Source organism: Lissotriton helveticus, chromosome 8 (genome assembly GCF_964261635.1).
Source record: "Lissotriton helveticus chromosome 8, aLisHel1.1, whole genome shotgun sequence".
Classification (NCBI taxonomy): domain Eukaryota; kingdom Metazoa; phylum Chordata; class Amphibia; order Caudata; family Salamandridae; genus Lissotriton; species Lissotriton helveticus.
Genome location: NC_136069.1, coordinates 808543890 through 808570233, shown reverse-complemented (window position 1 = coordinate 808570233; position 26344 = coordinate 808543890). Strand labels below are relative to the sequence as shown.

The 26344-nt window shown below is 41.7% G+C and overlaps 1 protein-coding gene across 1 annotated transcript in view; it reads left to right on the top strand.

Moving 5' to 3' along the window:
- Nucleotides 1-26344, top strand: part of NALCN (sodium leak channel, non-selective) — a 3094418-nt gene that overhangs the window by 1788470 nt on the left and 1279604 nt on the right. The window contains exon 15 of the mRNA XM_078657626.1: nucleotides 15187-15378. Coding sequence (XP_078513752.1) covers nucleotides 15187-15378 — 192 coding nt within the window. The remainder of the gene's footprint in view (nucleotides 1-15186; nucleotides 15379-26344) is intronic.

The window sequence follows — 26344 nt, the reverse complement described above, 5'->3', positions numbered from 1 at the left end:
AGTGTGCCTCTAACAGAAGGCATGAATTTACACCCAGAAGAAAGATGAACACAGCTTGGTATTATTTCTTTCTTCGTAGACCTATAGATAGTGTAAAAGCTTACAAACACAATTTAACTTGTTTAATGCAGCCAATAGAGAAAACTTACATAATGACTTTAGAAGAAAGATACACTAACATGACACAGACCACCGAAAAAAGAGGAATGTATTAGAAAATGCTTGGAAAAGGAAGAAAGTAAACTTTGAAAGAAAAGTGATTTCCCTGAACTAAGACTAGGCAGCTGACATCAAGGAAAAATTTGCATCTACAGAAGACGAACACACAAAAGAACTAGACATGTAGGGATTAGTAGCTGTGATCACACATTTGAATGGACCGGGGAGAATGACAATTTCTAAAGGGGGACCAGAATGCAATTCCAGGGTTTTTCTACATCTGTGGACTGAACGCTTACTTTTCACTACCAACTGATTTGGAGGGTACTTGTTACTTAGGTATACTAATTCCAAAGATGGACCATGTGAAGAGCTTAGACGCCTTAACACTAACACCAGCACACAGACAAGAACCTGGTATAAAGATAGAAACTGGATTGGTAGGGTATATATTTGGAGCAATTATTCCACCTGTGAGAGTCGTCTTAACTGACAAAAAGATTAGAAAGTTGGCAAAAGTTGTCCACAAAATGGCTACCAGAACATCCAGAGTTTTGCTAGTAATTAACACAGAATTAGTTGCTATACAGTCCATGGTCTTACAGGACTTACTTGCTTTAGAAATATTACCTGTACAGAAAGGAGGAGTCTGTAAAATGCTTAAATTACCTCATTGTTGTTCATACATACCTGACGAGAGTAATGAAATAGAAAGATTTACAGAGAACATTTCAGGTTCGAACCTGAATTGTATGAATTGGAAACACCCAGTTTGTTTGAAGATTTTGGAAAAGGGATAGCTACAATTGGAAATTGTATTCTAACAGCAGGAAAGGGTATATAGAGGGCTATTTTAGTGCCAATATTAATAGTGGGGATTTGCTTGGTTTTTCTATATGCCCTATTTCTAAGTTGTAAATATATTTTGTGCAGAAGAAAGGAAAGACTGCAAAAAGAATGATATGAAAAGGACATGGGACTGAGAGCCATTATGAATGATGATTACTTGAAATCATTGAAATTCAGGGGTCAGTAAAGGAAAAGACAAGACTCAACTGATGATTAAATTGAACTCTGAAATGCAATCACATGACTAACAAAGTTATGAGATGATCTATAAATCCTCACAGGGGGATTGAGAAAGCATAAAGTTTTAGACAAAATAACCTTTTATTAATGAAAAATATGACCTGATATGAGCATAGAAAATGCATAACAAAGTGAATTGTGGAAAATGTGCCTTTCCTGAACATGCAAATAATTACAGTGCAGCATTATATTTAGTAGAAATCTCATTTCTATCGACCTTTCATGACTAGGTCAAATTTTCTTTTGTATTTTCTTACCTTGCCCCTTCAAATGAAATGGAAGCTTTTTAAAAATGCTGATTTAACACTAGTATTTGACTGCGGAACCTGACTTTGCTATGAAATGTGCTGTTTAATGTATGTTCCTAGCTAGAGAGTTAAGGCATTCTGTGCACCTTTCCTTGTCATACCCCTTAGCACTTTGCTAACAGTGATTTTCTGTTTCCTGGCTTTTGTTAGGAGACTATTCCTATTTCTCTATGCTAATCATAGCTACTGCTGTGATTATTTCCTTTTACCTGATTTAACGGTTGCTACTGCAACTGTTGGGAGATTCAGATGACTTTTCAGGACTGCTTTTGATGGGGAGTTTGATCCTTTGTAACCTGTACCTTGTTTCTCCAAGAAATGTTGCTCTTTTCCAATTTGAACTTTTAATGAGTTATTCTTAGGATAGGTTAGGTACTTTAGATTAAGATAGGGACTCTTTCCTTTATGGAACATGCTTGCTGTTATTTTTACATGTTGACTCTAACTAAATTCTGTTCATTTTTCTGTAAACCGACATATTTGACTAACCTGAATAAAAAGAAACACAAATAATTACTAATCTCTTAATGAGAATTAAAGGTTTTAAAAAGGTACCAAACTTCTCATCATTATCTGAACTCTAAATGCTGTAAGTTGATGAATTTGATTTGTGCCCCATTCTGACACGGTGGTAAAGATCTATCGACTGAGAGACAGTGTTATTGTTTATTGTTATGTTATGTTAATTTGCATTTGTAAAGTGCCTACCACCCAGAGGTCTCTAAGTGCTGTACGAATACCGCTGAGGAACCCGTCCTGGCCTGTTCCTGTGAGGTGCCCACTCCTGGGCACCCCAAGGTGAAGCCAGGTATCCTAGCGTTGTTTGGGCCGGTGTGGAGATTAAGCAAGCTATTACCCAGAGTTGCCAAGTGGGACCCATGATTAGAGTAGGCACCGAGGCGAGAAATATCGGGTCCGAGGACATTGAGCCCAAGACCCTACCGCGACGGGAATGGAACCCTGCTCCCGGGCCAGACCTCTGCATCAGGGTTTGCCGCTCTAACCAGTGACCCACACTTCTCCACTGTAACTATAACTATTGTTATAAGTTCATAAAAAACAACCACAATATTTTTACAATTAATACAGAATAAAAACGTTTTTTTGCAGTAAAATACATTGCATTTCTAATTGATCCCCACACATTATTTTGCAATTAATACTGAATAATGGAAACTGTTTAAAATAAAATACTTTGCTTTTAAAATGAATCCGTTTCTAAAATGTGCAAGTTGACATTACAGGAATACAATAAAACATTTAGCATTTCAACATGTTTTTGTTGCATTTCCTTCAACTGTGACCAATCACATTGAGTTAGATAGTTGTAAGGTAAGTGGCATATGCATCAGTGTAAAAATTAATTAAATGTTTTGAACTATTTGTTTATACAGAATTGAGAGACAGAGTTGGCGCGGAGTTAGAGATCTCTTTCGTAAATTAAGGGTTAAATTGTTTATACATTTTTCATAATTTTCGCACTATTACAACAAATCAGCCTCACTTATGTCATCTTTTCACACTCTTGTCACCTAATTTACAAAACGCTTGCTGCACAAGGCTTATTCCACATTGCAGTACAACACAACTTAAGGAAATATAGGTTATTTTATTTTATGCTATTTTAACTTGACTGAAAGATAGTACTGGGTCTTAGGATCCTGTAGAAATGAAAAAAAGGGACAAACCTGTGGATGGACACTACTTTCTATTGGGCACAGGCATGCGTAGTCGACTTAAGAAGAGTATGAGTTCCAAGTTGAGACCACCATGATGTGAAGCCACCTTAGACAATCTTCCATCTGCTGTTGACAGCTGCATAACTGCACATGGCAAAAGCGGTAAGGATATATGAGACAAAAACTGGAGGAAGGGCGGGCCTTTTATTTTTGTTAGATTGTGGCATGGTACTTGATGTCTGGTGAGGGAAAACAGCCTCATTTGTAATGAGGGGGAGCCAGGGTGAAGGTAAATGTGTGCTAACAAAGAGAACACACCATATGTTGTGACACTGAAGGTTCCACTGATTGCGTGGAGCAGTCGGGTGAAAATGTTTTCTGACCAAGATTTATTGATTATGCATATGGTGTCGGAGTCTAGCCAGATTACATCTATCAGTCGTATTTCCCACAGATGAGCCGGGAATGACTGCCACCAATTGAAGAGGTTTTGGAGGGGTCTTGTCACTTTTTTCATCCCTCGTTGTTAAGTGTTTTTCCGGGATTGCCCTGGAGTACGATGCGTAAAAAGGAAAGTCGGTCTGTGCTATTTAAGGTTATACCCTAGGTTCACTGGCCTTCCGCTGAAATTTCTACTAAAGATATAAAGCATCTGGAATTTCACAACATGTCTTTTGCGGTCAACCCACTCTTTTGTCTGAGCCTCCATTTATATAGCAGTAACTTTTACCTCATTGGTAATCCCTTTTGAACCAAACAAAAAAAAATATGTATATACTCTGAATACCTTTTTGGAAATCTTGACCTAGGGCCAGATGTACGACCTTTAGAAATTGCACCAAATTGGAAGTCGCAATTTAAGAGTTGCAATTTTCAATGTACAGCAGTGTCGGCGGAGACACTGTTTGTGAATTCCAATGGGGCCGCAAATTGCATGCATATTAATGAAGCTGTTGCAATTTGCAACCCCATTGGGAATGGCTGGAGCTCCCAGGGATGGTGGCCTGAGGGGGTCAGCAAACTTCCATGTCTGGGACTGCTCTTAAATAAAGTAGTTTTTTTTTTTTAAATGCAGCCCGTTTTCCTTAAAGGAAAACAGAATGCATTTAAAAAAATAAAACTGAAACGTTTTTGTTTAATTTTTTAAGGGCAGGACGTGGTCCCTGGGACCACTGCCTGCTCTGAAAAAATTTTTGCGCGCCCATTCACAAAGGGGAAGGGGTCCCCTTGGGACCCCTTCTTGTTTGCTAATGTTTTACCACCCTCTTGAAGAGTGTGGTAAACTGCAAATGTTTTGCAACCACAATTGCTGTCACAAAACATATTACATAGGTGTTGGACTCACTATTAGGAAGGGACGCCCTTGGAACGTCAGCTCCTAATAGTGAGTCGATAACCCTATTTTGCAAGTCGCTATCTAATTAGCAACTCGCAAAATAGGGTTAGTACATGGGCCACAGGTTTTTTGCATTCGCAAACTGGTCTAAAACCCATTTTCGCATGCAAAAAATTGTCGTACATCTGGCCCTGAGTCTCTCATTACGAATCACCTATTATTTAATGATCTGTGTGCTCACTCCTGTTAGCACTGTTATCTTAATTGTACATTTTAGCTTAATTACTTCTTCATCAACATTTCTTTGGGATGGCTGAGGAGTTCCACGCAGCTTAGCCACAGGTGATCTAAGCCCCGCCCCTAGCAATGGTGGAATGTGCCTGGCGTGCGAGCAGGAGGCTGCTGTTCTAGCGCCTCTGATCCTCCGACCCTGCTGAAGCTTTTTGCGGCCGAGCCTGGACCAAGCAGTAAGCAAAGCAGAGCAAGACGGAGCATTCTTTATTCATCCAGCGGCATTTGTTTCCCGTCTGAGACCCGTCTGCAATTCAGAGGCGCTCGATGGACAACAGCGTTACACTTTCCCCGCTTTCCTCGCCAGGGGTTGACGGAGCCTGCTGGAGGTAAGGAGAGGGAGGCAAGAGAGGCCACAGCGGCGCCTTGATGTTTTGAGTGCTGCTTTCCTTCTAATTGCAGCTGTGGTACACCGAGGTCTAGGCATAGGCGGTGAACTGACCTTTACGTCCTGTATGCCCTGCATGCCCTGCCATAACCAGCCACAGGACATAGGATAGACTCTGGCCCTTGTCCCTTTGCCTCGCAGGTGCCTCCCCCTCCGTACTTTTTCAATCTGCAACACGCTGGCTTCACGTTGTCTACGGGGGGGGGGAAGTACCCCTGCTGCTGTTCACAGTAATAAATACCTCTGTATTCTCTGTATCCTGCAGCCAGTTACAACCAGCAATAGGATCCTCGCAGTCTCAGTCTGCTACTCGTTGGATTCATGCTGGGTTCAACACCACGCTGCACCCTGGGGGAAGCTGTGTGTGGTGGCTGTTTTCTTTTTTTGGCTTCATGCCTCATTGGAAGAAACTGTTTAAATAAAAGAGGTGTATTTTATAAGCACTTTCTACACTATCTCAAGGAGTTGTAAAGGAGCTGCTGTGGTCAGAATGGGAAAACTGCTCAATGCCCGCCTCAAGGTTAAAACTCGCCGAGCCCAGGCTAAGGAGGTGAAAGAGGCAGCCCGGTTGGCCTGTAATGAAAATTCCCCAAATTTGCTTGACCTTGATTCAACTCTTGAGAGCGCAGAGGAAGAAGAACCATCCTCGGTTGCATCTTCTGTTCAGGCAGGTTCAGTGGATGTGGCTGATAAGAACATACCTACAGTCATGCCTGGAACGCCTGGAATAACTCCACATGAGGTCTCAGGGTACGAAGGTCTCAAAAAGGCGAAAGTGACACTGCAGTCCCCCTCTCCTGGCTCTAGCTCTGCCCTCAAGCTTTCTAAGGAATCATCTGGTGATATATCTCCATCAGCTCTAATTCTATCAGTTTTAATACGAGCAGTAGTAGACTTGACCCCTTCGAATCTGGTAATTCCACAAGCAAATCTGGAGTCTGGTCATATTGCGATCACGGAGACATCCCTGGGCCAAACATCCAATCAGGATGTGACAACATCTCTAACATTGCTAACCACTCAGAAAGGGAGACAAGGGGGACATCCAGGAGCGTAAGAATCCTCAGAAATTCCTGAGGTACCGGACAGGCCGTCATTACCTCCGGTGCCTCCAGCACAACATCAATTCCTCAAGATAGGCTACCAACTCAGCCTCAGGTTCAGGCCCCCTTACATGAGCTTGCTCCCTCAACTGGTTTGATGTCTCCTGCGGGGATTATGGAAACAAGCTCTACTTCTGCTGTGGACCCTCCCCAAGTTATCGCTAGCCCAATATAAAACCTGTGGGCGAATTTCAGATGAGTGTCAAAGACATGCTAAACTTAATTCTGGGCAAAGTCCGTGAGCTGAAAAGAATGCAGAAAGCTGAAGTTGCCTCTCTTCACCAACATTTAGAGAAAATTGAAGGCACAATGTCAACCCTTCCAGTTAAACTGCAGGAGGCAGAAGCCAGGATATCAGCCTTGGAGGATCAGATGACCATTGTAATGGGTGAGGCTAAAGCGGCAGTTAAAAGCAAGCATGCCCTGGAGAGCAAACTGGAGGAGTTGGAAAACCATTCCCGGAGGGCCAATCTCTGGATAGTGGGAGTTCCGGAAGGAATCGAGGGCTCCCAAACCCTGCAGTGGGTCAACTTATTTATCAAACAAAAGGTCATTTCAGAGTTTGAAGGCAATCTCACCATCACCAGGGCTCATCATGTTCCTGCCCGCCCGTTCCTGAATTCCACCATGCCACGTACAATACTGTTAAACTTTTCAGACTATCGCATAAAAGAGAGGATATTTTCTAAAGCCATCCAGCAGAGACAATTTGCAGTGAACGAGACTGGTAAATGTCGCATTTTTTCCGATTTGACAGCCATAAAGGCGCAGGAGGAAATAATTTGTGAAGATCCTCCATCTATTTAAAGCTAATGGGGCGCAAGCATCTATTGCCCAGCAGTCTAAATTGAGGGTCTTGGTTGAGGGCACATTTTTAATGTTTTCCGATCTGGATGAAGCCCATGAATTATTAAAAGAGATCTCGCAGCTGTCTGGGGCTTAGAGGGAGGTGCTGTTTACTATTATAACACCATTGACAGGGAAATTGGTGGGTTGGGTGGATTAAGCAATGCTTACCAGTTGCTTTTTTCATCGGAAGGCCCAGTCAAGGGCATGTTGTGTGTTTAGTTGTTTAGCTGCAAATTGATTATAGCAGGGGATGTGTTTTGTCTGTGCATGCTCGCTTGCTTTTTGCATTTTTTATAGTCATTTTAGCTTTGCTAAGGGGGCCAGGGATGAGTTTACTCTGGTGTAATTACATGACACCCAGCTTAACCCCTGCGCCGCTGGTGGGATTCCTCCGCTGCACATGACGAGTTCAGCTCGTCATGAGCCACGGCGCTCCGGTGCTCATGACGAGCTGAGCTCGCCATGACCGCACCCGTTCCAATGGAACGTTCAGCACAGCAGGGGAATCAGCCCAGCGTGCGAGCGGTCCACGGAACGGGCGCAGTCATGACGAGCTCAGCTCGTCATGAGCATCCAAGAGGTTAAAGGGGGGGATGAAATGTGGCTGGTGTGGTCGGGGGGGTTTACACATTTTGGGGGGAGGGGTCACAAGGGGTGGGTTGGGAGCATGAGGGGGAAAAAATGAAGTCCTTTTTTTTCTTTTAAATCCATTCAGATCTTATACGTCCCTTTTGTTAGCTTGACTCTGGGTAAGATGCCTAAGGGGCCTAAGCCTTGATCGGGCTTTAACTATGGCTAGTAAAGAACTGCTTAAAGTGGTTTCTTTTAATGTTAATGGTCTCAATAATAAAAAGAAAATGCGGGCAAACAAATCATGGATTAAAACAGCAAACCCAGCAGTGATTTTGTTAATACCAGCTGCAAAGCTGCCCGACTTTTCAATGTTCAGGTCTTGGGCAGCTTATAGGGGATTTTAATCATCTTCCGCTTCCCATAGAGGGACAGCAATATTTTTAAGTAAAAAACTTCAAGCGGAGGTCGTCAATTTTGATAAAGATCTGCATGGTCGTTGGTGTTGGGTTACCTGCTCTCTTAGACAAAGACAGAGACTGAAAACTTTTGTTAGTATATATGCCCCGGTTGAGGACAACTTTAAGGCTTATGAGTATCTGTTTCCGTCCCTAATTCAGGTACCTGGGAAGCTGATTTTGGGAGGCGATTTTAATGTTTTAATGAATTCTAAACTAGATTTGTCCGTTCAGGATAAAAAGCAGTTGAAACCTAAATCCTTAAGAACCTTGCTACACTATGGAGTAACCTTGGATCTACAGGATCCATGGCATGCAGCCTTTCCAACCAAAATAGCGTATACTTGTTGGTCAGGTAGATTTCGTTCTTCATCATGAATTGATTTCTTTCTGGTTTCACGCTAGTTGAGTTTTAACCAGGAAAGATTTCTATATAACGGATTTTCTGATCATGCCTTGTTGGTGCTTGAGTTACTCTTAGGAAACTGTGCTAGGTCCCCTAAACGGTGGTTGCTAAACAGACAATATTTTAATGAAGAGGACTGGGTGTGCTTTATTGGGACAGAGATTAAGGAGTTTTTATCACAAAATAGTGAGACTGCACCTCTGAGTGTGGTCTGGGACACACTTAAGGCCTTCGTCCGGGGGTTAATTATTGGAAAAGACACTGAAATTGCAAAAAATGTTAGGGAAGATAAGAGAATTTTGGAGCAGAAGATCCAAGCATCTTACTCGGTTTATCTTAGTAACCCCTCTGTGTTTAATCAGCGTCAACTGGAGCAGGCTAAGCGTGCACACAGCTCCAATTATTACACTCAGAGTGATGCATTCTATCAACAATATCGCCGGAAAACATATGAAGAAAGCAATTTTACGGGCCAGGGAGCAAGCTGCTGCAAATCAGATTAATGCGTTGAAATGCCCTTCAACCGCCTCACGTATAGAGGACCCAGTTAAAAATGGGGATATAATGCTACAGCATTATGAGTCCATCTATGGCCAACATCAGACTGTGGATATGGCCTTGCTAGAAGGAATTTTGCAGGATAATAGCCCGCCGATACTCTCGGATGTAGAGAAACTCTCTATGGCAGGACCCTTCACTGTAGAAGAGCTGGAGGGGGGTCATAAAGAAGCTGCCAAACGGCAAGGCCTGTGGCCCGGATGGGTTTCTGCCTGAATTTTTTTAAGTCTTTTTCAGTTCAGTGGTGGTCTTTTTCCTTCGTTTGGTAAACTCTATGCTCGAGGGCGGGGAAATACCAGCGTCCTTCAGACAAGGTAACATAGTCAGCTTTCTGAAAAAAAGCAAGAACAGTGAGGATCAGAACTCTTATCGCCCAATAACGTTGTTATACTCTGACTATAAAATCGTCACTAAACTGTTGTCACTTCGGGTTAACCATTACGCGGCGCAATTGATACATTTGGACCAGAACGGTTTTATCGCGGGTAGGCAGCTAGCCTCCAACACTCATTATTTATCGGAGGCGTTGGATTATTTCGACACCCAGAGGATTCCTGCGTTAGTCCTTCTACTAGAGGCCAAGAAGGCTTTTGACCTTGTTGCGTGGGAAACATTGTTCATGATTTTAGATCACTTTGACATTTCCCCCAAGATCACGGCCCTGATTTATAATTTATACAAGAACGCTGAAGCCAATATAATTGTCAACAACTCGGTGGCCGGACAGGTCAGAGTAAAATGGGGCACAAGGAAAGGGTGCCCTTTATCATCGGTCTTGTTTGCTTTCTTTATTGAACCACTGGCGATAGCTATAAGGAACTGTGCTGATATCCGTCCCCCTATTCCATCAATGGCGAAATTTAAATTATACGCGGAAGATATCATGCGCATTTTCAAACCTGAGATAGAGGTTCAGGCTAAGGTCTTCCAGGTCTTTGAGGACTTTGAGGACCTAGGTGGGTATTGCATTAATAAAAGGAAAACCAAAATTTTACAATGCTGTGGGGCAAGCCTGGATCTGCACCCCGATATCCTTGCTTGCACTAACACCCAACCTAAAAGATATCTTGGGGTATATTTCTCTGAAAAAGTTTCGGATTTATATCATCTGAATTTTGTACCGCTCCTTTGAGAAATTCAGGCCTTGTTCTCACGCTGGAACTTTCTTCCGCTATCCATTTTGGGCCAGGTTGTACTGATTAAAATGTCTGTTCTTCCTCTGTTTAATTTTTTGTTTTCTACTATCCCTTGTAATTTATCAGGTTCCTTTTTCACCCAAGTAGAGTCTATGTTTACAGCTTTTTCTTTGGGCAAGAAAATCATCACGTATTGCACTTAGCACTTTATATGAAGAACAGGATCAAGGAGGTCTAACCCTTCCGAATCTCAGGGATTATTACTATGCTTATTTTGCACAGTTTTTGTCTAGATTCAAATCTCAACCTCAGTCAAATCTCTTTATTAATAGTTTCATGGAAATAATGTGTAAGGAAAGTCAAATCCATTCTCCATTGTCAACTTTCCGATCCCTTAAGCGGGTGCGTTATAAGTGTCATCACTGGCTTTTTAAAAAATGACAGGTGCTTTATAAAAGATACTCCATTCCTGTAATAAGCTCAACCCTCAACTAGCGGACATTTTATCACTAGCAGGGATTACACAATCCTCAGAACTCACCTTAAAGTGGGATGCGGTAGGATTTCGGTAGGTCTTTCTGAGGAATGGAAGATGGTTGACTGTGACCGAAATGTTGTTTTTGATTGTTAATGATTTTATTCTTCTGGGGTCATATAACATCTTCCCTAACTTCCTGGCTGAACTAGAGGTTTCTCAAATTAGCGAACAACATCAGCCAGCCAATGAACTTTTAGAAGATGCATCTGGCAGGAAACCTGGGGCTTGGAAAAAGCGCTTAGCCTCAGTTATGGCCCTAGATCTTGGGCAGAAGGCTATCAAAAAATTGATGGATTGTGAAGACCTAGAATTTTCTGCCATCTTGTGGTCAACTAATAATAATCTTAATTTTAGCATGCTGAGAGGTGTGAATTGGCGTAGGATGCTTTTTTTCAGAAAAATGGCAACTTTATCGAACCCCACTCTCTCTTTTGAAAAATGTATGCCAATCACTCTCCGCACTACCTTCGCTATATTAATCATCCTTCAGCCAATTGGTTGCATATTATGTTACAATGCCCTAGGATTCAGAAGTTCTGCAAGGACATCTTTTGCTATTTGGAAATCAAATGTGGTATTCAATTAGCAGTGAGCGCTTTGTTAATTGTTGTTGGTTTTGATCCAGACCTCTCCCTTCCTGACTATCTGGTTAAATTTGTATACATTGTGATGGCAATAGCTAGATCACTTTTATTGCAAAGGTGGTGCACCGATGTGATTCCTTCTGTCATGGAATGGGCCCATAAAATGAAAGCAGTTAGAAGTGAACGCACTTATGCATTACGTGTGGGCGGGTCTTAGGAAGTTTGGAAAAATATGGGTTACCTATTTTGACTGAGATTATGAGGGGTCATTGCCTTATGTATCTGGCTAAAAATCTACTTTTTGTATGTTTTGTGTGTATTTGTCCCTGAATTCTTGGTGCTTAGTGCATTATATATGAATGTTGGAAAAAAAATGGTATGCCTAAAGGTAATTCCCAATATGAATGTATTGGTTTTAATGGATTTAATGTATTGCAATATTTGGACTTCAATAAAAAAAAAAACATTTCTTCACAGGTAATTCCGAAATTTACATGGGGACATATGCCCCATAAATACAGGTACATTCCGATTTTGTTGTGACAAACACCAAAATCCACATGTAACTCTCAATTTACATGGATAAAATTGTAATAGGTGCCATTTTCCAAGCCAGGTAATCTCCGAACCCAGGTTATTTGATATTGTTATGTGCAGGAAATCTCCAAACCCTTGGTTTAGAAATTCGTGTTAAGGTTTAGCAGCTATAAAATGTGCAGAAAGAGGGGTTGCTCACATATTTACAGTTTCCACATATTTAGCAAGTGGCAATATTATTGTGTTTTTGTGTGATAATTCCTTTGATGATATGTGCCAGCCAACGGCCAATGTTAGAGAACAGAGGTAAAGTGAAGAATAATTTAGCTGTAACATTGTCGCTGTTAATTTGTTATTTTTACCTGATTACATTTTGCACCTAATTGTGCTATGCTCATAATCAAAGGAATTAAATATTTATTTATTTATTTATTTAATTTGTATAGCGCGTTATAACCACCGGGGTCTCTAAGCGCTGTTTGTCCAGATTACGTAGTAGGGGTTCGGCAATTACTTGATCTTAACACAGCGCCTAAAGGCTACTCCATGCTTGCCTAAACAAAGTGGTTTTTAACTTTTTTCTGAAGGATAACAAGTTGCATTCCTTCCTTAGTTCTGGGGCCAAGATGTATGCGAATTGGTTGGAGTGGTTACTTCTTTTGATTCAATTAATTACATATGTGGGGGTGTTTCAAACCCACAACCCTGAGCAGCACTCTGAATGCTCTTTCTGCTCAAAGCTATAAACACCAGAAAAGCCAGAGAAGGTAAAATAAATACCTGTTTTATTCTTATAAGTATTACACATATTCAGCAAAACGCATTGCCAGGCAAAAGGCAGAACACTAGCCTGTGTTCAGGAATAAAGAATGAGCTATGTTCATAAAAACAAAATGGAGCCACCCAACACATAGTTATCAAACACGGCAACAATGCAATGGTACTGTTGTAGGGGAAAGTAGGCTACTACCAGAGATTAGTAAATCAATAACTGGTGTTTATTATGAGTAACAGAGAATAGTTGGTGCTCCCATAAAGGCTAGCAGGCAACTGTCAGCCAAGTACAGAAACACAGAACACTGTCCCCACCAAGAGTCTAAATAGAACTTGACTCTTAAAGTGCAAAACACAAAACTAAGCAATAAGCAAATACAACAGGTATCAAATTAATATAGCTATTGACTGATTAGGGGTTTTCACAACCAATCAGGGTGGCCTAGACACGAGCAAACCCACAACAGCCCTATTACACCCTTGGTGTCTGGTTGGTGACCACTGGGTGGGTCTCTAAAGAGTTGAATTAAGCATTACAACGGACTCAGCTACTCGTTCCTGATTTCCAGTGGAGAACTAAGCCATATACATTTGATTTAATTGGGGGGGGGGGCGGGTGTACTATTACACTTGTTGCATCAGACGTAGGTCATTTACAGTGGTGGAGCCTCACTCATATGAAGCTCTCATCCTTTCACTGGTGCATTGCATTCAGCAAGGTGGGACAGTCTGAAGAGCTTTGAACTACCTTTATGTCACATATAATTAATTATCCATCTATATTTATAGTGTGCCCTGGAGCCTCCGTTCTTTTTGGCACTTATTCATGTATGTGAATTGGTCTGTGTTTTTTTGGCACTCATCTATATATATATGCCTTGTCCTTTTTAGCACTCATTGATATATGTGCATAGTCCTGTGTCTTTTTTGACACTTCTCTAATAATATTATAGTTAATTGCCCTTTTTGGCTCTTAACCTTATATGTGTATGGCCCTGAGTACTTTTTGTCACATCAGTAGTAGTCCCTGTATAACAAAACCAACAAAGGGGAATGCACATACATGGATAAGTGAACATATGAATGAATGAATATTAGTCCTATAAAGTGCAAGCTTTGCCAAGGGCGTCAAGTGCTGCAGATAGAGCCAGATAGAGGTTGCAGGAATCACAGTGGGGTACCTAGCGATTAAATAGGGAAGAGCCAAGTTTTCAGGGCCTACGGAACAGGGAGTGAGAGTCCTGTCCAGAAATTGGTAGCGGAAGAGTATTCCAAAGCTTGGAGGCAGCAACAGAAAAGGCTCTCCTGAACCTGGGAACTACCAGCCAGTTTTTACTGGACGATCTTAGTTGTTTTGTGTCGACATACTGTTGAAAGAGCCTTTTAATGCCTTCAGAGCCAGAGTTATGCTGGCAAACAGGTAGTCCACAGCCACCCATATCTTGCTGTATATTAATGTAAGGTTTAGGGGGGTCCAGTGGCAGCCTAATGGAAATCCTGCTACCTCCATTTTAGGATTTAGACTACAGCAACTCGTTCAGAAGAACATACACCTAAAGTCAGGGAATTTCCATGGTGAACACCTTTTTAGACCAACGCAAGGGTAATCTAAAAATGCAATCCGTATCACTTTCTTTTTTTCAGATCGACCATTGTGGGCTCCCACAAAGAAGGAGAGGCAATACGGCGTTCTTATAAGAATATATTCACAATGGACCTCAATGTTGAGTTGCTAGGCATGGATGCACTCACTCTGTAGCTGCACCTTACCAATTTTCATGCTGAGAGCAGACAAGCATTGATCATAGATGCTCACTATTTAGGATAGTGCACAGGCATAGCTATCATCAGTGCAGCAGGTGCAGTACCACTTGGATGCATGGGTGTGAGGAGTCCTTCCCCACACTGCACCCCAATTATAAACCTCCCTGCTTCTGTAGTCTCTGAGGAGCACCTCCCATTGTGAGCCATTTTACTCTTACAACCCATCAACCTCTGCTACACTCTGCCAACATGTGCTATATCATATGCCACACTCCAGACCCTACCACTTACTCCTCCATATGATACCCTCTCGCTCCCCTTCCCCACTCTACCCTTGGTGTGCATGACACTCTGCCTTTCTATATTGTAAATTATTTTTTGGTATAACACTCAATCGCTTAATACATAGGTTTCCTCCATGTGCTACATGCATGAATACACTTATAGCCTGTCTTTCACTGTTTAACTGGAGGAAGGTGGGCTCATTTTCTAGGTTTTATTATGGAATGGTAAACTAAGAAGAATGACTATGCTTTCGCAAGGGTAGTTCTTATAATACACCTAGCCATTTGCTTTTGTATTTAATATAATTGAAGGAAGAAACATGCACAATCACCAGGTTCAGCCTTCTTTAAATTGACTGTTCCCTCTTGTTTCAGGTTCTTCGAGTAGTTCGACTGATTAAGATTTCACCTGCTCTAGAAGACTTTGTCTACAAAATCTTTGGACCTGGAAAAAAGCTTGGAAGTTTGGTTGTGTTTACTGCAAGCCTTCTGATTGTTATGTCAGCAATTAGCCTACAGATGTTTTGCTTTGTGGAAGAACTAGACAGATTCACAACATTTCCAAGGGTATGTACAAAGCTGCAGAGCTCTTACTATATCACACTTTATTCATCAAACAAGCATTGATTTGGTCTTCATGAAATTACCAAATTCTGTTACCTACATAGCCCTGTTGAAAGCTCTATAGGCTCCAAATCAATTAAAGTCAGAAGTTCAAAATGTGTAATGTATGCCTGCAAATCTCATATCCTGCTTCACAGGTTCAAGATCTGTGAATATATAAAAGATATTTTTAGCTAAACCATAAAAAAGTAATCTAGGTGGTGGTCAGAGAGTATGCACTTATGAGGTTGAGGGGTGAGAATCATAAGATACATTGGGAATGTTGGAAACACCCGAAACCAGAAGTCGCGGACATTCACTTTTTTACGTGCATTTTTTGTGTGGTTTAAAGAAATGTCTCTTCAATACAGAAATATATTCACATTGTGTTGTTAGCTAAGATTTAAAATATCTTTTTACATAAGTACATCTCACTTCAATAAACTATAACAAATTAAGATGGCATATCACAATTACACACGTTTCTATGTCACTTTTTTGACATTCCGGTGGATCAATGTGCCACAGGCATATTTATAAGGCCACGTAAAGCCATGTTAAATGGCTTTTCTTAGACTTATAAATATTTGCCCCTTTTGTGCAGAAACCTGCTTGAAAGGGGGATTCCATGGGTGTTGCTGGGGGCATTCCCAGCAACATGCATTGCCTTTAGACACTGCCTCATATTTACTAGGAATCGTAAGTCTGAGGCGTGAGGGAGGCACAAAGAGGTCAAATCTCTTTATTTCTCCTCGTGTTTCCTCTTTATGTGTGTGCTGCATTCTGTAGCACACATAGAAAAAGCATCTTGTGATTGTTTTTGTGCAGGAAGGATTCCCTTCCTGCAAAAAATATTCATCCCCGCAACGCAGGCACCCTTGCAACATGGTGCAAAGGTGGCTGTGTTGGGACACTGCAGCCGTTGTGCGCTGGTGCAAGGGAAAAGGACAATAATGAGCTGTATCTAATAGATACGGCGCCTTCCTGCCCTTTTCCTTTGCCACAGGGCTGAGCAGCCAGGCCTGCTGCACTGCCCTACGGCAAAAAACCATAATGAGGCCATCTGTATTTAGATACATTTAAAGGGGAATAATCAAAAGTATTAAAAAAATAATACACAAACTTCCCAATGTAAAACCAAACAACATGGACAGCAGAACACGTTGAAGTTACAGAAAGCGCCCGAAAATCAACCATGATCAAAACTTCATTGAAGTGATAGCAAACTTCATCATATTTTACTCCCATTTCCAATTTCTTACAATATATCTTCTCTTGTCTTGCAAGCAAGGGCATTGCTAACACAAATTATCGATCAAAGGTTCTAAGGATAACTTTCACTCTCTCTAAATATGCTTCTTAATTATTATTAACTATTATTAAGATTCTAATAACCCACAATCCTCAGCCATCTGTAAACATGCTTTTAATGGACAGTAGAGTTATAAATCTGATATGGGAGTTACTCACCTTAGCTCTCAAGATCAGTTCAGTATGTTCCAATACATCACTCTAAAAGGGACCTATCTTCTGACAATCATATGTCTGCCTAAAACTAACCGAAGATAAATTGCAATTACATCAGTTCTCAAGAACAGATAATCCGTGATTTTCCATTTTGATCATTGACCAATAGAGCCATTTCTTGTGTGTATCTTAACCCCAAATTAAGTTTGGATTTACGCATACCTTTATAAATTCTTTCCCACTTGACTATTAATTTGCATTCTTACATCTTCGTTGTATCAGTTTCGTTGTTTGCCAAATTAATTTACATAACGTGTGTTTCCTTGGTGTCATTTACGAGACCAAGAATACATTGGAATTTACCTTGTGTAACAAAGATGCTACTCCAAGAATCTCCCCCTTTAAGCATTAATGCTAATCTGGTCAAAAGTTTCAAGATCTGATTATATCTATTCAATTTGTTATTTAATTGTTTGCACTTAAAGTTTATGAAGTGAAAATCAAACAAGGGCAAATTAGGCTTGAGAAGTGATTCAAATGCTCATGCGTTTGAGGGGATTAAAAGAACTATGTCTCCACATGTAAAATGGTTTACTTATAGAGAAAATTATTGTCAATGCATCTGTCCACTATCGCAATACATGGCTACTGATAATCAGTAACATTAGGACTAGGAAAGTCAAGAGCACATATGCAAATCTACTGCATTTGCAGACTTATGAACGTGTTCCTTGGGATATTGTAGATCCAAAAATAAATTTGTAAACGTATGTAAGGTGTAGCTTTGTGTAATTCTATGGTACATTGATTTGCCTAGATTTTTAGGAAACAGGTTTCTAAAGATTAGATGTATCAGAAAAATAGTGCTGGCAAAGTCATCAGAACTGGATGTATTATGCTAACTCATGGAGTGTTAGCACATCAAAGCAAAACACACAAGAGGATGCCAAGAAGGGCAAACAAAGAGGTCTACACTAGTAAAGCAGTCCCTCGTGCAGTTCAATACTAAGGGGCCTATTAGGATGACTTTGTCCGCCCATCATCCTACCGGGGTTTGGGACCACCCGCCATAAGGGCGGGGGTCCCGTGGGGGGTATTAGGATGTGCCCGCCACAGTGGCGGGCACATCCTGCATTTATAGCATTGTGGCAGGCGGTGCTCTCTGCACCACCCGCCACAATGCTAAAAATGCATTAATGCATTTTCATAGACAAAGCGGCAGGCACCGCGCGTTGCCTGCCGCTTTGTTTATGCAAAGGCAGGGGGGTACCACAGGTACCCCCCGTGTGCACCCCCACCTCTCCTTCACTCTGGGGGCCCGCAGGGGGCCCTCAGAGTGAAGACCGCATGCCTTTCCGTGGCGGCATCTCAACAAGCCCATTATAATATGTCTGGCGGTGTCTGATAAACATCGCCACCATATTAAACGTTTTCCGCCCCAGTCGCAAGGCGACCGGGGCGGAAAAGCGGCAGACGGACTTTCCTTCCGCCGCTGTCCCACCCCCCGCCATCCTAATATGTAATATGGCGGGGGGAATTTAGGTGTGGATGGCGGGCGGATTGCCCCGGCCAGACTGGTGGGGGCAACCTGCCCGCCATCCTAATGGGCCCCTAACATTCGAGTGGAGGACACACCAAAACAGTCAATCGCATTAGGTGAGAGATGAATATTCCACTGGGCAGAGCAGTGAAAGACAAACTTTCATTCAGAGGGTTGAAAGAGACTTCGAAAAAGGTCAGAAGTTTAAATGGTCAAACCCACAGCCCCTACTTTGTATGTTGTAAGCAATAGCTCCACTTGACAGCTGTGCTTTCAAAACCCAGACCTATTAAAGACCAACCCAGAAAGTGGTAAGTTATTTTAGAATGCATGCCTAAGAAAATATTATGAGGAGCAAATAGTTAGCTTCCACAGTTTCATGACATTTCTACACTGCTCGTGGGATCAACTTGGCATGGTAAAAATCTTACTTGAAAGCACACAATATTTTATTGATAATAATTTCTTTGTTTTAAGGATTTGCGCAAGAGCAAACCGAGTCTCCGGGTGCAGTGACCATTTTCTTGCAGCTGGAGCATCTGAAACATGAGATGCTCTACTAACAGCAATATTGTGTGAGGGGTCCAGTTGGTAGAGTTTGAAGAAAAAGGCATGTGATGGAAAATGTTGTGACAAAATATCATTGGGACATGACTGGACAGCACACTGCACATTTTTACATCACACATACTTGCATAGTATTAGTCATATTTATAGTTAGAGGTAGAAAAGGATACAGTGAATTGCCAGTATCACTCGGCTTTTTATCATATGCGTGCTGTCTGAGTTGAGGAGAGGACTCTAAATCGCTTTAAGTTCTATGATATAAAGTTATAGAATTGCATATTTTTTTTTACAGTTTAAAGGCCTCATTTAAGATTAGGCCTTAAGAGAGCATTTGATTTTCTCTGTGGCCCCATACATTTCAGAAGTGAGCTACCTTACAATAGCGTATGATAGAGTGTCAATAACACTCAAGGGAAACATCAATACCAAAACAGGGACAAGAGCTGACAGACAGGTAGGAATAAGTACATACCCTTGTGTTAGAGGTCAAGTGAGGTGTGACAATTCAGCTGTGTAATTCAGGGATTTCCAGTGGATCACAGGTGCAACGCTGGGCTTGCCCCTTTTGACCCCTAGTACTGTCTTTGCTACACCTGGCCTCAATTGGTAATTTATACAATAAATCGACACCATGAAAAGGCCTTTAACAATCGACATCCTAATATGGCTGGCGGGGCCTGCTAGGCACCGCCACCATATAAGAGCCCCTGCTCCACCCGGCAAGCAATCATAACGATTGCCTGCCGGCAGTTATGATTGCCTGCCAGCGGAAAAGCGGCAGACGGACTTTCCGTCCGCCGTGATACCCACCACCATCGTAATATGGCAGGGGGTATTTCACATTACGATGGCGTAATGGTCGCCACCGCCGGCTCGGGGGTGGCGATCGTTACGCCATTATAATGAGCCCCTAAGTACAGTTATGACTTTTCTGGGTCCTTTTTGACTGTTGTAAATATAGAAGTGCAATTTGTGAATAGCAATTAGCTTACTCTTTAGTGGGTGGGTGTTTATCCCTTGCTAAACCCTGCCTTAGCCCTCCTGTGACCCTTCCATACTCCTTCCTAAACCACTCCCAGTTTATGGTAAGTATTCTCCATTTTCCTGTCACTTCCCCACCCCGCCCTCATTTACTACTAAAAAGTAGGTGTACATGTGTCCAGAGCTCCGCAGTCATGCAGAGATCTCCGTTGATAAAATATAGGTGGAGGAGACACCCGCGGTAGTAGGTTAGTGAATGGTATTTTGTAGTACATGAGTAGTACCAAACATACCACAAAATACAGTTTGTGACTAGGTCCCCGGTGTATTTTTAGGTGCATTCCTTGGGCCCAGGCTCACACATTGCCTGACTGTGATGCTGGTATGAGGATGGAAAATAAAAGCTGATAGAAATAACCAGATTCTTTGTTCATTGATGCTTATTTAGCTTGTACATGAATTTTCATTCTATAAGTTGTCGCATTTAATGTTAAGCGCAATCGATGTCAGCGCTCAGTTGCATGTGCCCCATGATTTTGCTAATTGATTTGACTGGGATAGTTCACATGTCCTATTATAAGACTGGATGTTTCAGCTGAGTGGAACTTCACTTTTTGCACATTTTGTCAACTGTGCTTTATAGATGTACAGGTCTGCTCTTGCCTGCAATTTGTTCATTAATGTTATACCACTTTCTGTTTTTTGTTTTTATTGGACTATTTGGCCTTTTACTCAACTCTACAGAAGTACTTAAGGGGCACATTTGGTGTGGGCACCGATATACAAATATGTGCAGTATTCCCCATGACGAATAAACAGGCGTTACTGTGTTCACAACTCACCTCTGAAGTTTGCAGCTCTCTCCATGTGACAGACATTCTTTTTTGGGGTGTATCTCTATGTGTAAGGTGGTATGTAATCTAAAAGCAGGGTGCCACACAGCAGCACTGATAAAGTGGCAAAGAATAAAGGCAGTTTTACACGGTGTACCACACAAAACTCAGAGGAGGTACACGCAAATATCACTACACTTTCAATTACGTATTGTACACATAAATTTAGTCATACAATATTGACAAGTGAACACGAAACAAGGGCTTTCATCTTTCCATAAAATAATTTTTTTTTAAATCGCAAATTAAATGTGGGGTTATATAATTCGGAGTGCTTCTAGAAACGTACAGCATGGAAGCCATTTTTTACATTTATGTTGTAGTTTAAAATTGCAATGCACATTTTGCCCATGTAATTTGAGAGAGATGTTTCACAAACTGGGACCAGTCGTCTCTCAGTACTTTACATACGAGAAGGAGTTGTGGTTCAGTGGCTAAATTCTCCCTGATGCCTTGACAGATGGGTTGTGATCCCGGCTTTAGCACTACACCAAATGATTAGGCTATTCTTGCTAAATCACCTGATATCCTTGTGCCCAAAACTTTGAATATCTGTTTGTGAGATGATTAACAAAGTCATGGTCACTATTAGTTGCCCCCCCCCTTCAATTCACATTACTTTGTGGTAGTCTGATCTCAATCTCACCACAAATATCATAAACCATAATCATTAAACAGTTAAAAAATGCTTTCAGGCTCTGACTCTGGTATTTCTTTCTTTTGGGTAAAAAAGGCTCTGTGCATGCTTATACCCATGTGTTAGAAAATATCATGGTGGACTTTGTTTTGGGGTGTATGTCCTTCAGAAAGAGAGGCAATGGTCTAAGGACATGATAAGGGACAGTTCTGAGTTTACAGAATTGAGGACAAAGTGTGATGGTAGATCACAGAGTCCAAAGAACTAGAAGGACAAACAGGAATGGGTGATGCTACAAGAATAAACCTCTAGAGTTTCCTAGAAGTATGTTATATGATTTTGCTCAATGTAATTGTTCATAGTGTGTTATCTAAAGTTTGGTTTTGTTAGTATCAGAACAATTTATGGAAAGGTCCTGCTCTTAGGAGTTAAGCACATCACAGAACAACTGTTGCCTGCGCTACCCAAATTCACCATAAAACACTTCTTACAGTTTCAGAGACCCTTTATCAGATCAACAAAACACAGCTGCCCTCTGTTCACCAATAGCGCTTCCCGTGATGGAGACACCAGATATGGAATAAGTCCCAAACACACCTGGAAGATTGCAATAGTAAATCACATACAGCCCCAAGATGTAATGCCTAAAGAAATTAGTCAGATGCACACACTCATAAACACAAATAAATGCACAGTAGAGGACCTGCATTCAGCCCAAGGACACGATGTCAGAGCAGTTGCATTAATCAAATAAAGCCCAAACAATGTCTAGTAGTAAGTGTCCCCCTAGATAACACATATGACACACCCAGCCTCCTGGACCACCCCAGAATGTGACCTCAGGTTGGTATTTATGTCCCCTTCTATAAGAATGGGATCAAGCTTCTAAACACACAGGGGCAGATTTATGTTAACTGGCGCATCCCCAGGGATGCGCCAGTTAACATGCGCCACAGTGCGCCACTGCTCCGCCACCCATGGTGCGCCGCATTTATGATGCGGCGCACCATGGTGCAAGGCAGTGAGGATGCATGACGCATCTCTCGACGTACGGGCGGCGCATTGCAGGAGTCATGTCGCAAGTGCGACATGACTCCTGCAATGCACAGGAGCCACCTATTCAATGCATGGTGCGTCATCCTTACGCCTGCTTCAAGCAGGCGTAAGGAATTGACGTAGAAAGTGACTGAGTGAAATCTCATAGATATCACTCAGCCACTTTTAGGAGGCGTTCCTGCGCAGGAACGCCCCTCCCTGCGCAGGAACGCCTCCTTATGGCGCAGGGCTTTCCAACGTGACGCATCTCTTAGTTGCGTCACGTTGGAAATAGGGCGCATTGTTTGCGCCGCCGTTGCATCAAATTTAGTGACGCAATTGCGGCGCAAGGAGGCGCAAGGCCATCATAAATCTGCCCCACAATTTATGACCCACTACATCAGTGCTTCCTGCTCAAAGGGAGACAAGCTTGACTTTATTGTACACCCTGTACAGTATAAAGCATGCTGTGCACCTTATGCAAATACATTGAATTCCAGAATTCAACTGCAAGAGATGTGGCTGCTATTCCCAACCACTATTGCTTAATTAAACCTAAACTGTTCCCAATTGCCAAGCCTCACTGTTCTCCTTTTTGATAAGCAGAACCTGCTTTAACAGTTTAATCTTTTATTTGAAAATGTTGAACAAAGCACCTTATCACATGAAATGGGACTCGCTCAATAGACCATGAAGGTACTGAATATTGCACAAGAGCCTATTCAGATTTTGTAGCATTTCAGCAAATCAAATGAAAAATTCGATGTTAAATACACTATTTTCTTTAAACAAATTGTGTGGGAGAACACTCTGAACTTCCTATGAGGAAGGCAGACTCTCCCACTGACCTCATTGCTGCAACTGAGCTTGAGACATTGCCCATCCATGAAGGGGGCTGGGACAATGAGGGAAATGAGTGGCACCAGCTGAAGAAGTGGGTCATGGCCTACTAGGAACAATGATGGGCTTCTGCGCCTATTTTATTACAAAGTAACCCCTGCCTGGCCCCAGAGTTGTCCAAATCAGTGCAAAGAACACAGGACAGTTGTCTTACCCTTGACTGCAATCTCCTTGTTCTCTGTCCATTTATTAACATACTAATAGTGAAAACTAGTCTATTAGACACTTATAAAGTAATAAAAAATGGAGCACCAGAAGCTGGAACAGGACCTTCGCTGGCAGATGAAAAAGGATTTGATACATATATTGTCTGTGTACTTGCAGGTAAGAATGCGTTTGTGTGAAAGGGAACATTTATATGTGTGAGCATGTGTATCTGTACGTGTGTGCATATGTGTGCGAGTGAGACTCAGTAAGAGCTCGTGAGTGAGCATGAGTACAATTTAGTGTCAGTAAGTGTCATAAAGTGATTATGAGAGTCACATTGAGTGAGAATGAGTGTGTAAGAGTAAGAGTGACTGGAGGTGAGTAGGAGTGGGTGAGAGAGAACGAACAGGAATAAGTGTGCTGGAGTGATAGAGAATGTGAGTGAGAATAAGTGAATGAGAATGAATGAGAGTTACTGTGTGAGCGCAGCTGTGAGTAACAATGAGTGAGTCAGAGTAAGTGACAATAAATGGAAATGAGTGAGAGCAGGAGTGAGTGCAAGTGAGTATGAACGAGAAAGTATGAGTGACAGTACGAATGAATTTGAATGCGAGTGAGTGACTGTGAATAAATTATTGAGAATAAGTGAGTCAGAGTGGTTGCAAATAAGTGACTAAGAGTGAGAATGAGAGTCAGGGAGAGGGCACATTTGAGTAAGAAAGAATGAGTGAGTAAGAGTAAGAATGAATGAGAGTGAGAACAGGTAAATGAGAATGAATGGATAGATAAGAGTGAATGTGAGTGAAAATGCGTGTGAGTAGGTGAATGAGTAGGTGAATGGATGTGGGCATGAGTGAGAATGAGGTGTTTTGCTTGTTAGCCATTGACCATTACATATTGAAAGTAATTCAATTATTGGCCTATAGAGATCTCTATGGGAAAATACTGCTACTGGCAAACAGGAAGCATTTCTTGGCATGACAGGCACCAGTGGCAAAATAGGTAAATCTTCTCATTATGGGAACACATGCTCAAATACTGATACTAGTATACTAATGGTAATTCTCGGCATATGAAAAAATTTTGACCATAGCACATAGCAGGTAGTACTTGGCATAAGGAGGACACCTGTAACATTGTGAAGGGGCAAGCATGACAAAATGCTGACCTTAATACACTAGAGGTAAATTTTAACATAACAGTCACCCTGGGTGTGTGGATGGCATTAATGGCAAATTCTGGGGCTGACCTATTGTACATTCTTTTTTGGCATAAGAAGGCACCCATGAGAAAAGGCTGACCCAGTTACAATGGAAGTAATTTATTTACTTTAGGGAGCACCCATAGCACATTTTGAAAAAAAAATGTAATTCAATTCGGGGAACCTCAGGTTGCAGTGGCTTGCCACACCTTGAAAGGACTTGAATATTCAAAGAGTGCCCTTTCAGAGCAGGGTCTGTTTAGCAAATCTATGTCAAAATGGTGCTTGGTAATGCCCTATTTGACTCAGTTTTTCAAAATGTTCTCAGGGTAGAAACCCCACCCACCAACCTCTCTAGAAAAGATCTGGCTTAGTCATTTTACTCAATCACAACAATTCAGTGCGAGTATTATGCCTCACCACTTACAAAGAACATGTCAGCACCCTAATACCGATGTTATCTAAAATAGATATTTGTCTTTATTATATTGAGTATTGATCATGTTAATATAATATTATTATAATGCTTTCAGGTTTTACGGTCACATAGCATCACTTCCTTGGAAGATTCAAGGTCAAAGAATATATGATGTTTCTTCCTGTGATGTCATTAACCCCTTCCATGCGCATGACGAGCTGAGCTCGTCATGAGTTGCGCCGCTCGCATGCTCATGACGAGCTCAGCTCGTCATGTAACGCGGCTTTTTGTAAATAGCCGCACAGCGCGAAAATCGCGGCCGCACGCATGCGGTTAAGATCAAAGTGTATGGCATGTCATTCTGCTACCTCTGGCATTCCTTTACAAACACCACCATGACAGCTAGCGCACATTTGCTTTTTCCTAATCGCCTTGTATTATACTTTTGCCACTGCTTAGCAGTGCTTAATTTGAGCCGGTGGTTTCCGGTACTCGGCATCAGCACTTATTAGTCAGCACTGGTACTTATGACAGTCCAGCATTATGCTGGAGCTGTCTGTCTAATTCTGAAATGAGCACACCAATTGTGTATAACAATTATTTATACAGGTAAAATGACTACTACCAGCCATACAAGCATTGTTATAGATTAGGCAGCCTGGAATAGGCCAAATTGTCACCCTTGTATAACAGGCAGGTGCAAGTTGCAGTGGCCTCCTGGCAAGGGCCCTGACACTTCTTTTTTTGACAAATTAAGCACTGCTGCTTAGTCCAGGTTGTTAGTTTGGCAGCCTGCATCTAACCCCTCAGGTAGGAATTTTCCTACTATTGACAAAAAATATGCAGCATTATCTTTCAGCCCTAGTTTCAATTGGCGAATTTAAAAGGCTTTAGCGGCTGGTGTAATTACCTTGTTACGAGTAGCAGCTACAATCTTTCACTCTGCTACCTACTTTGATTGTTTTGATACATAAACCATGCTAAATAGCTGTGCAGACGTCCTGCTTCACAGCCATATTACATTCTATCGAGATGAAAGGAAGGAAGGAATCTATGCACTGAAAATGCATGGCTTCCTCAGAGCCTGTTCTGAGTTTACCACTGAAATTAAATATTCCATCTAATTTCTGAGTGCATGTGAAAT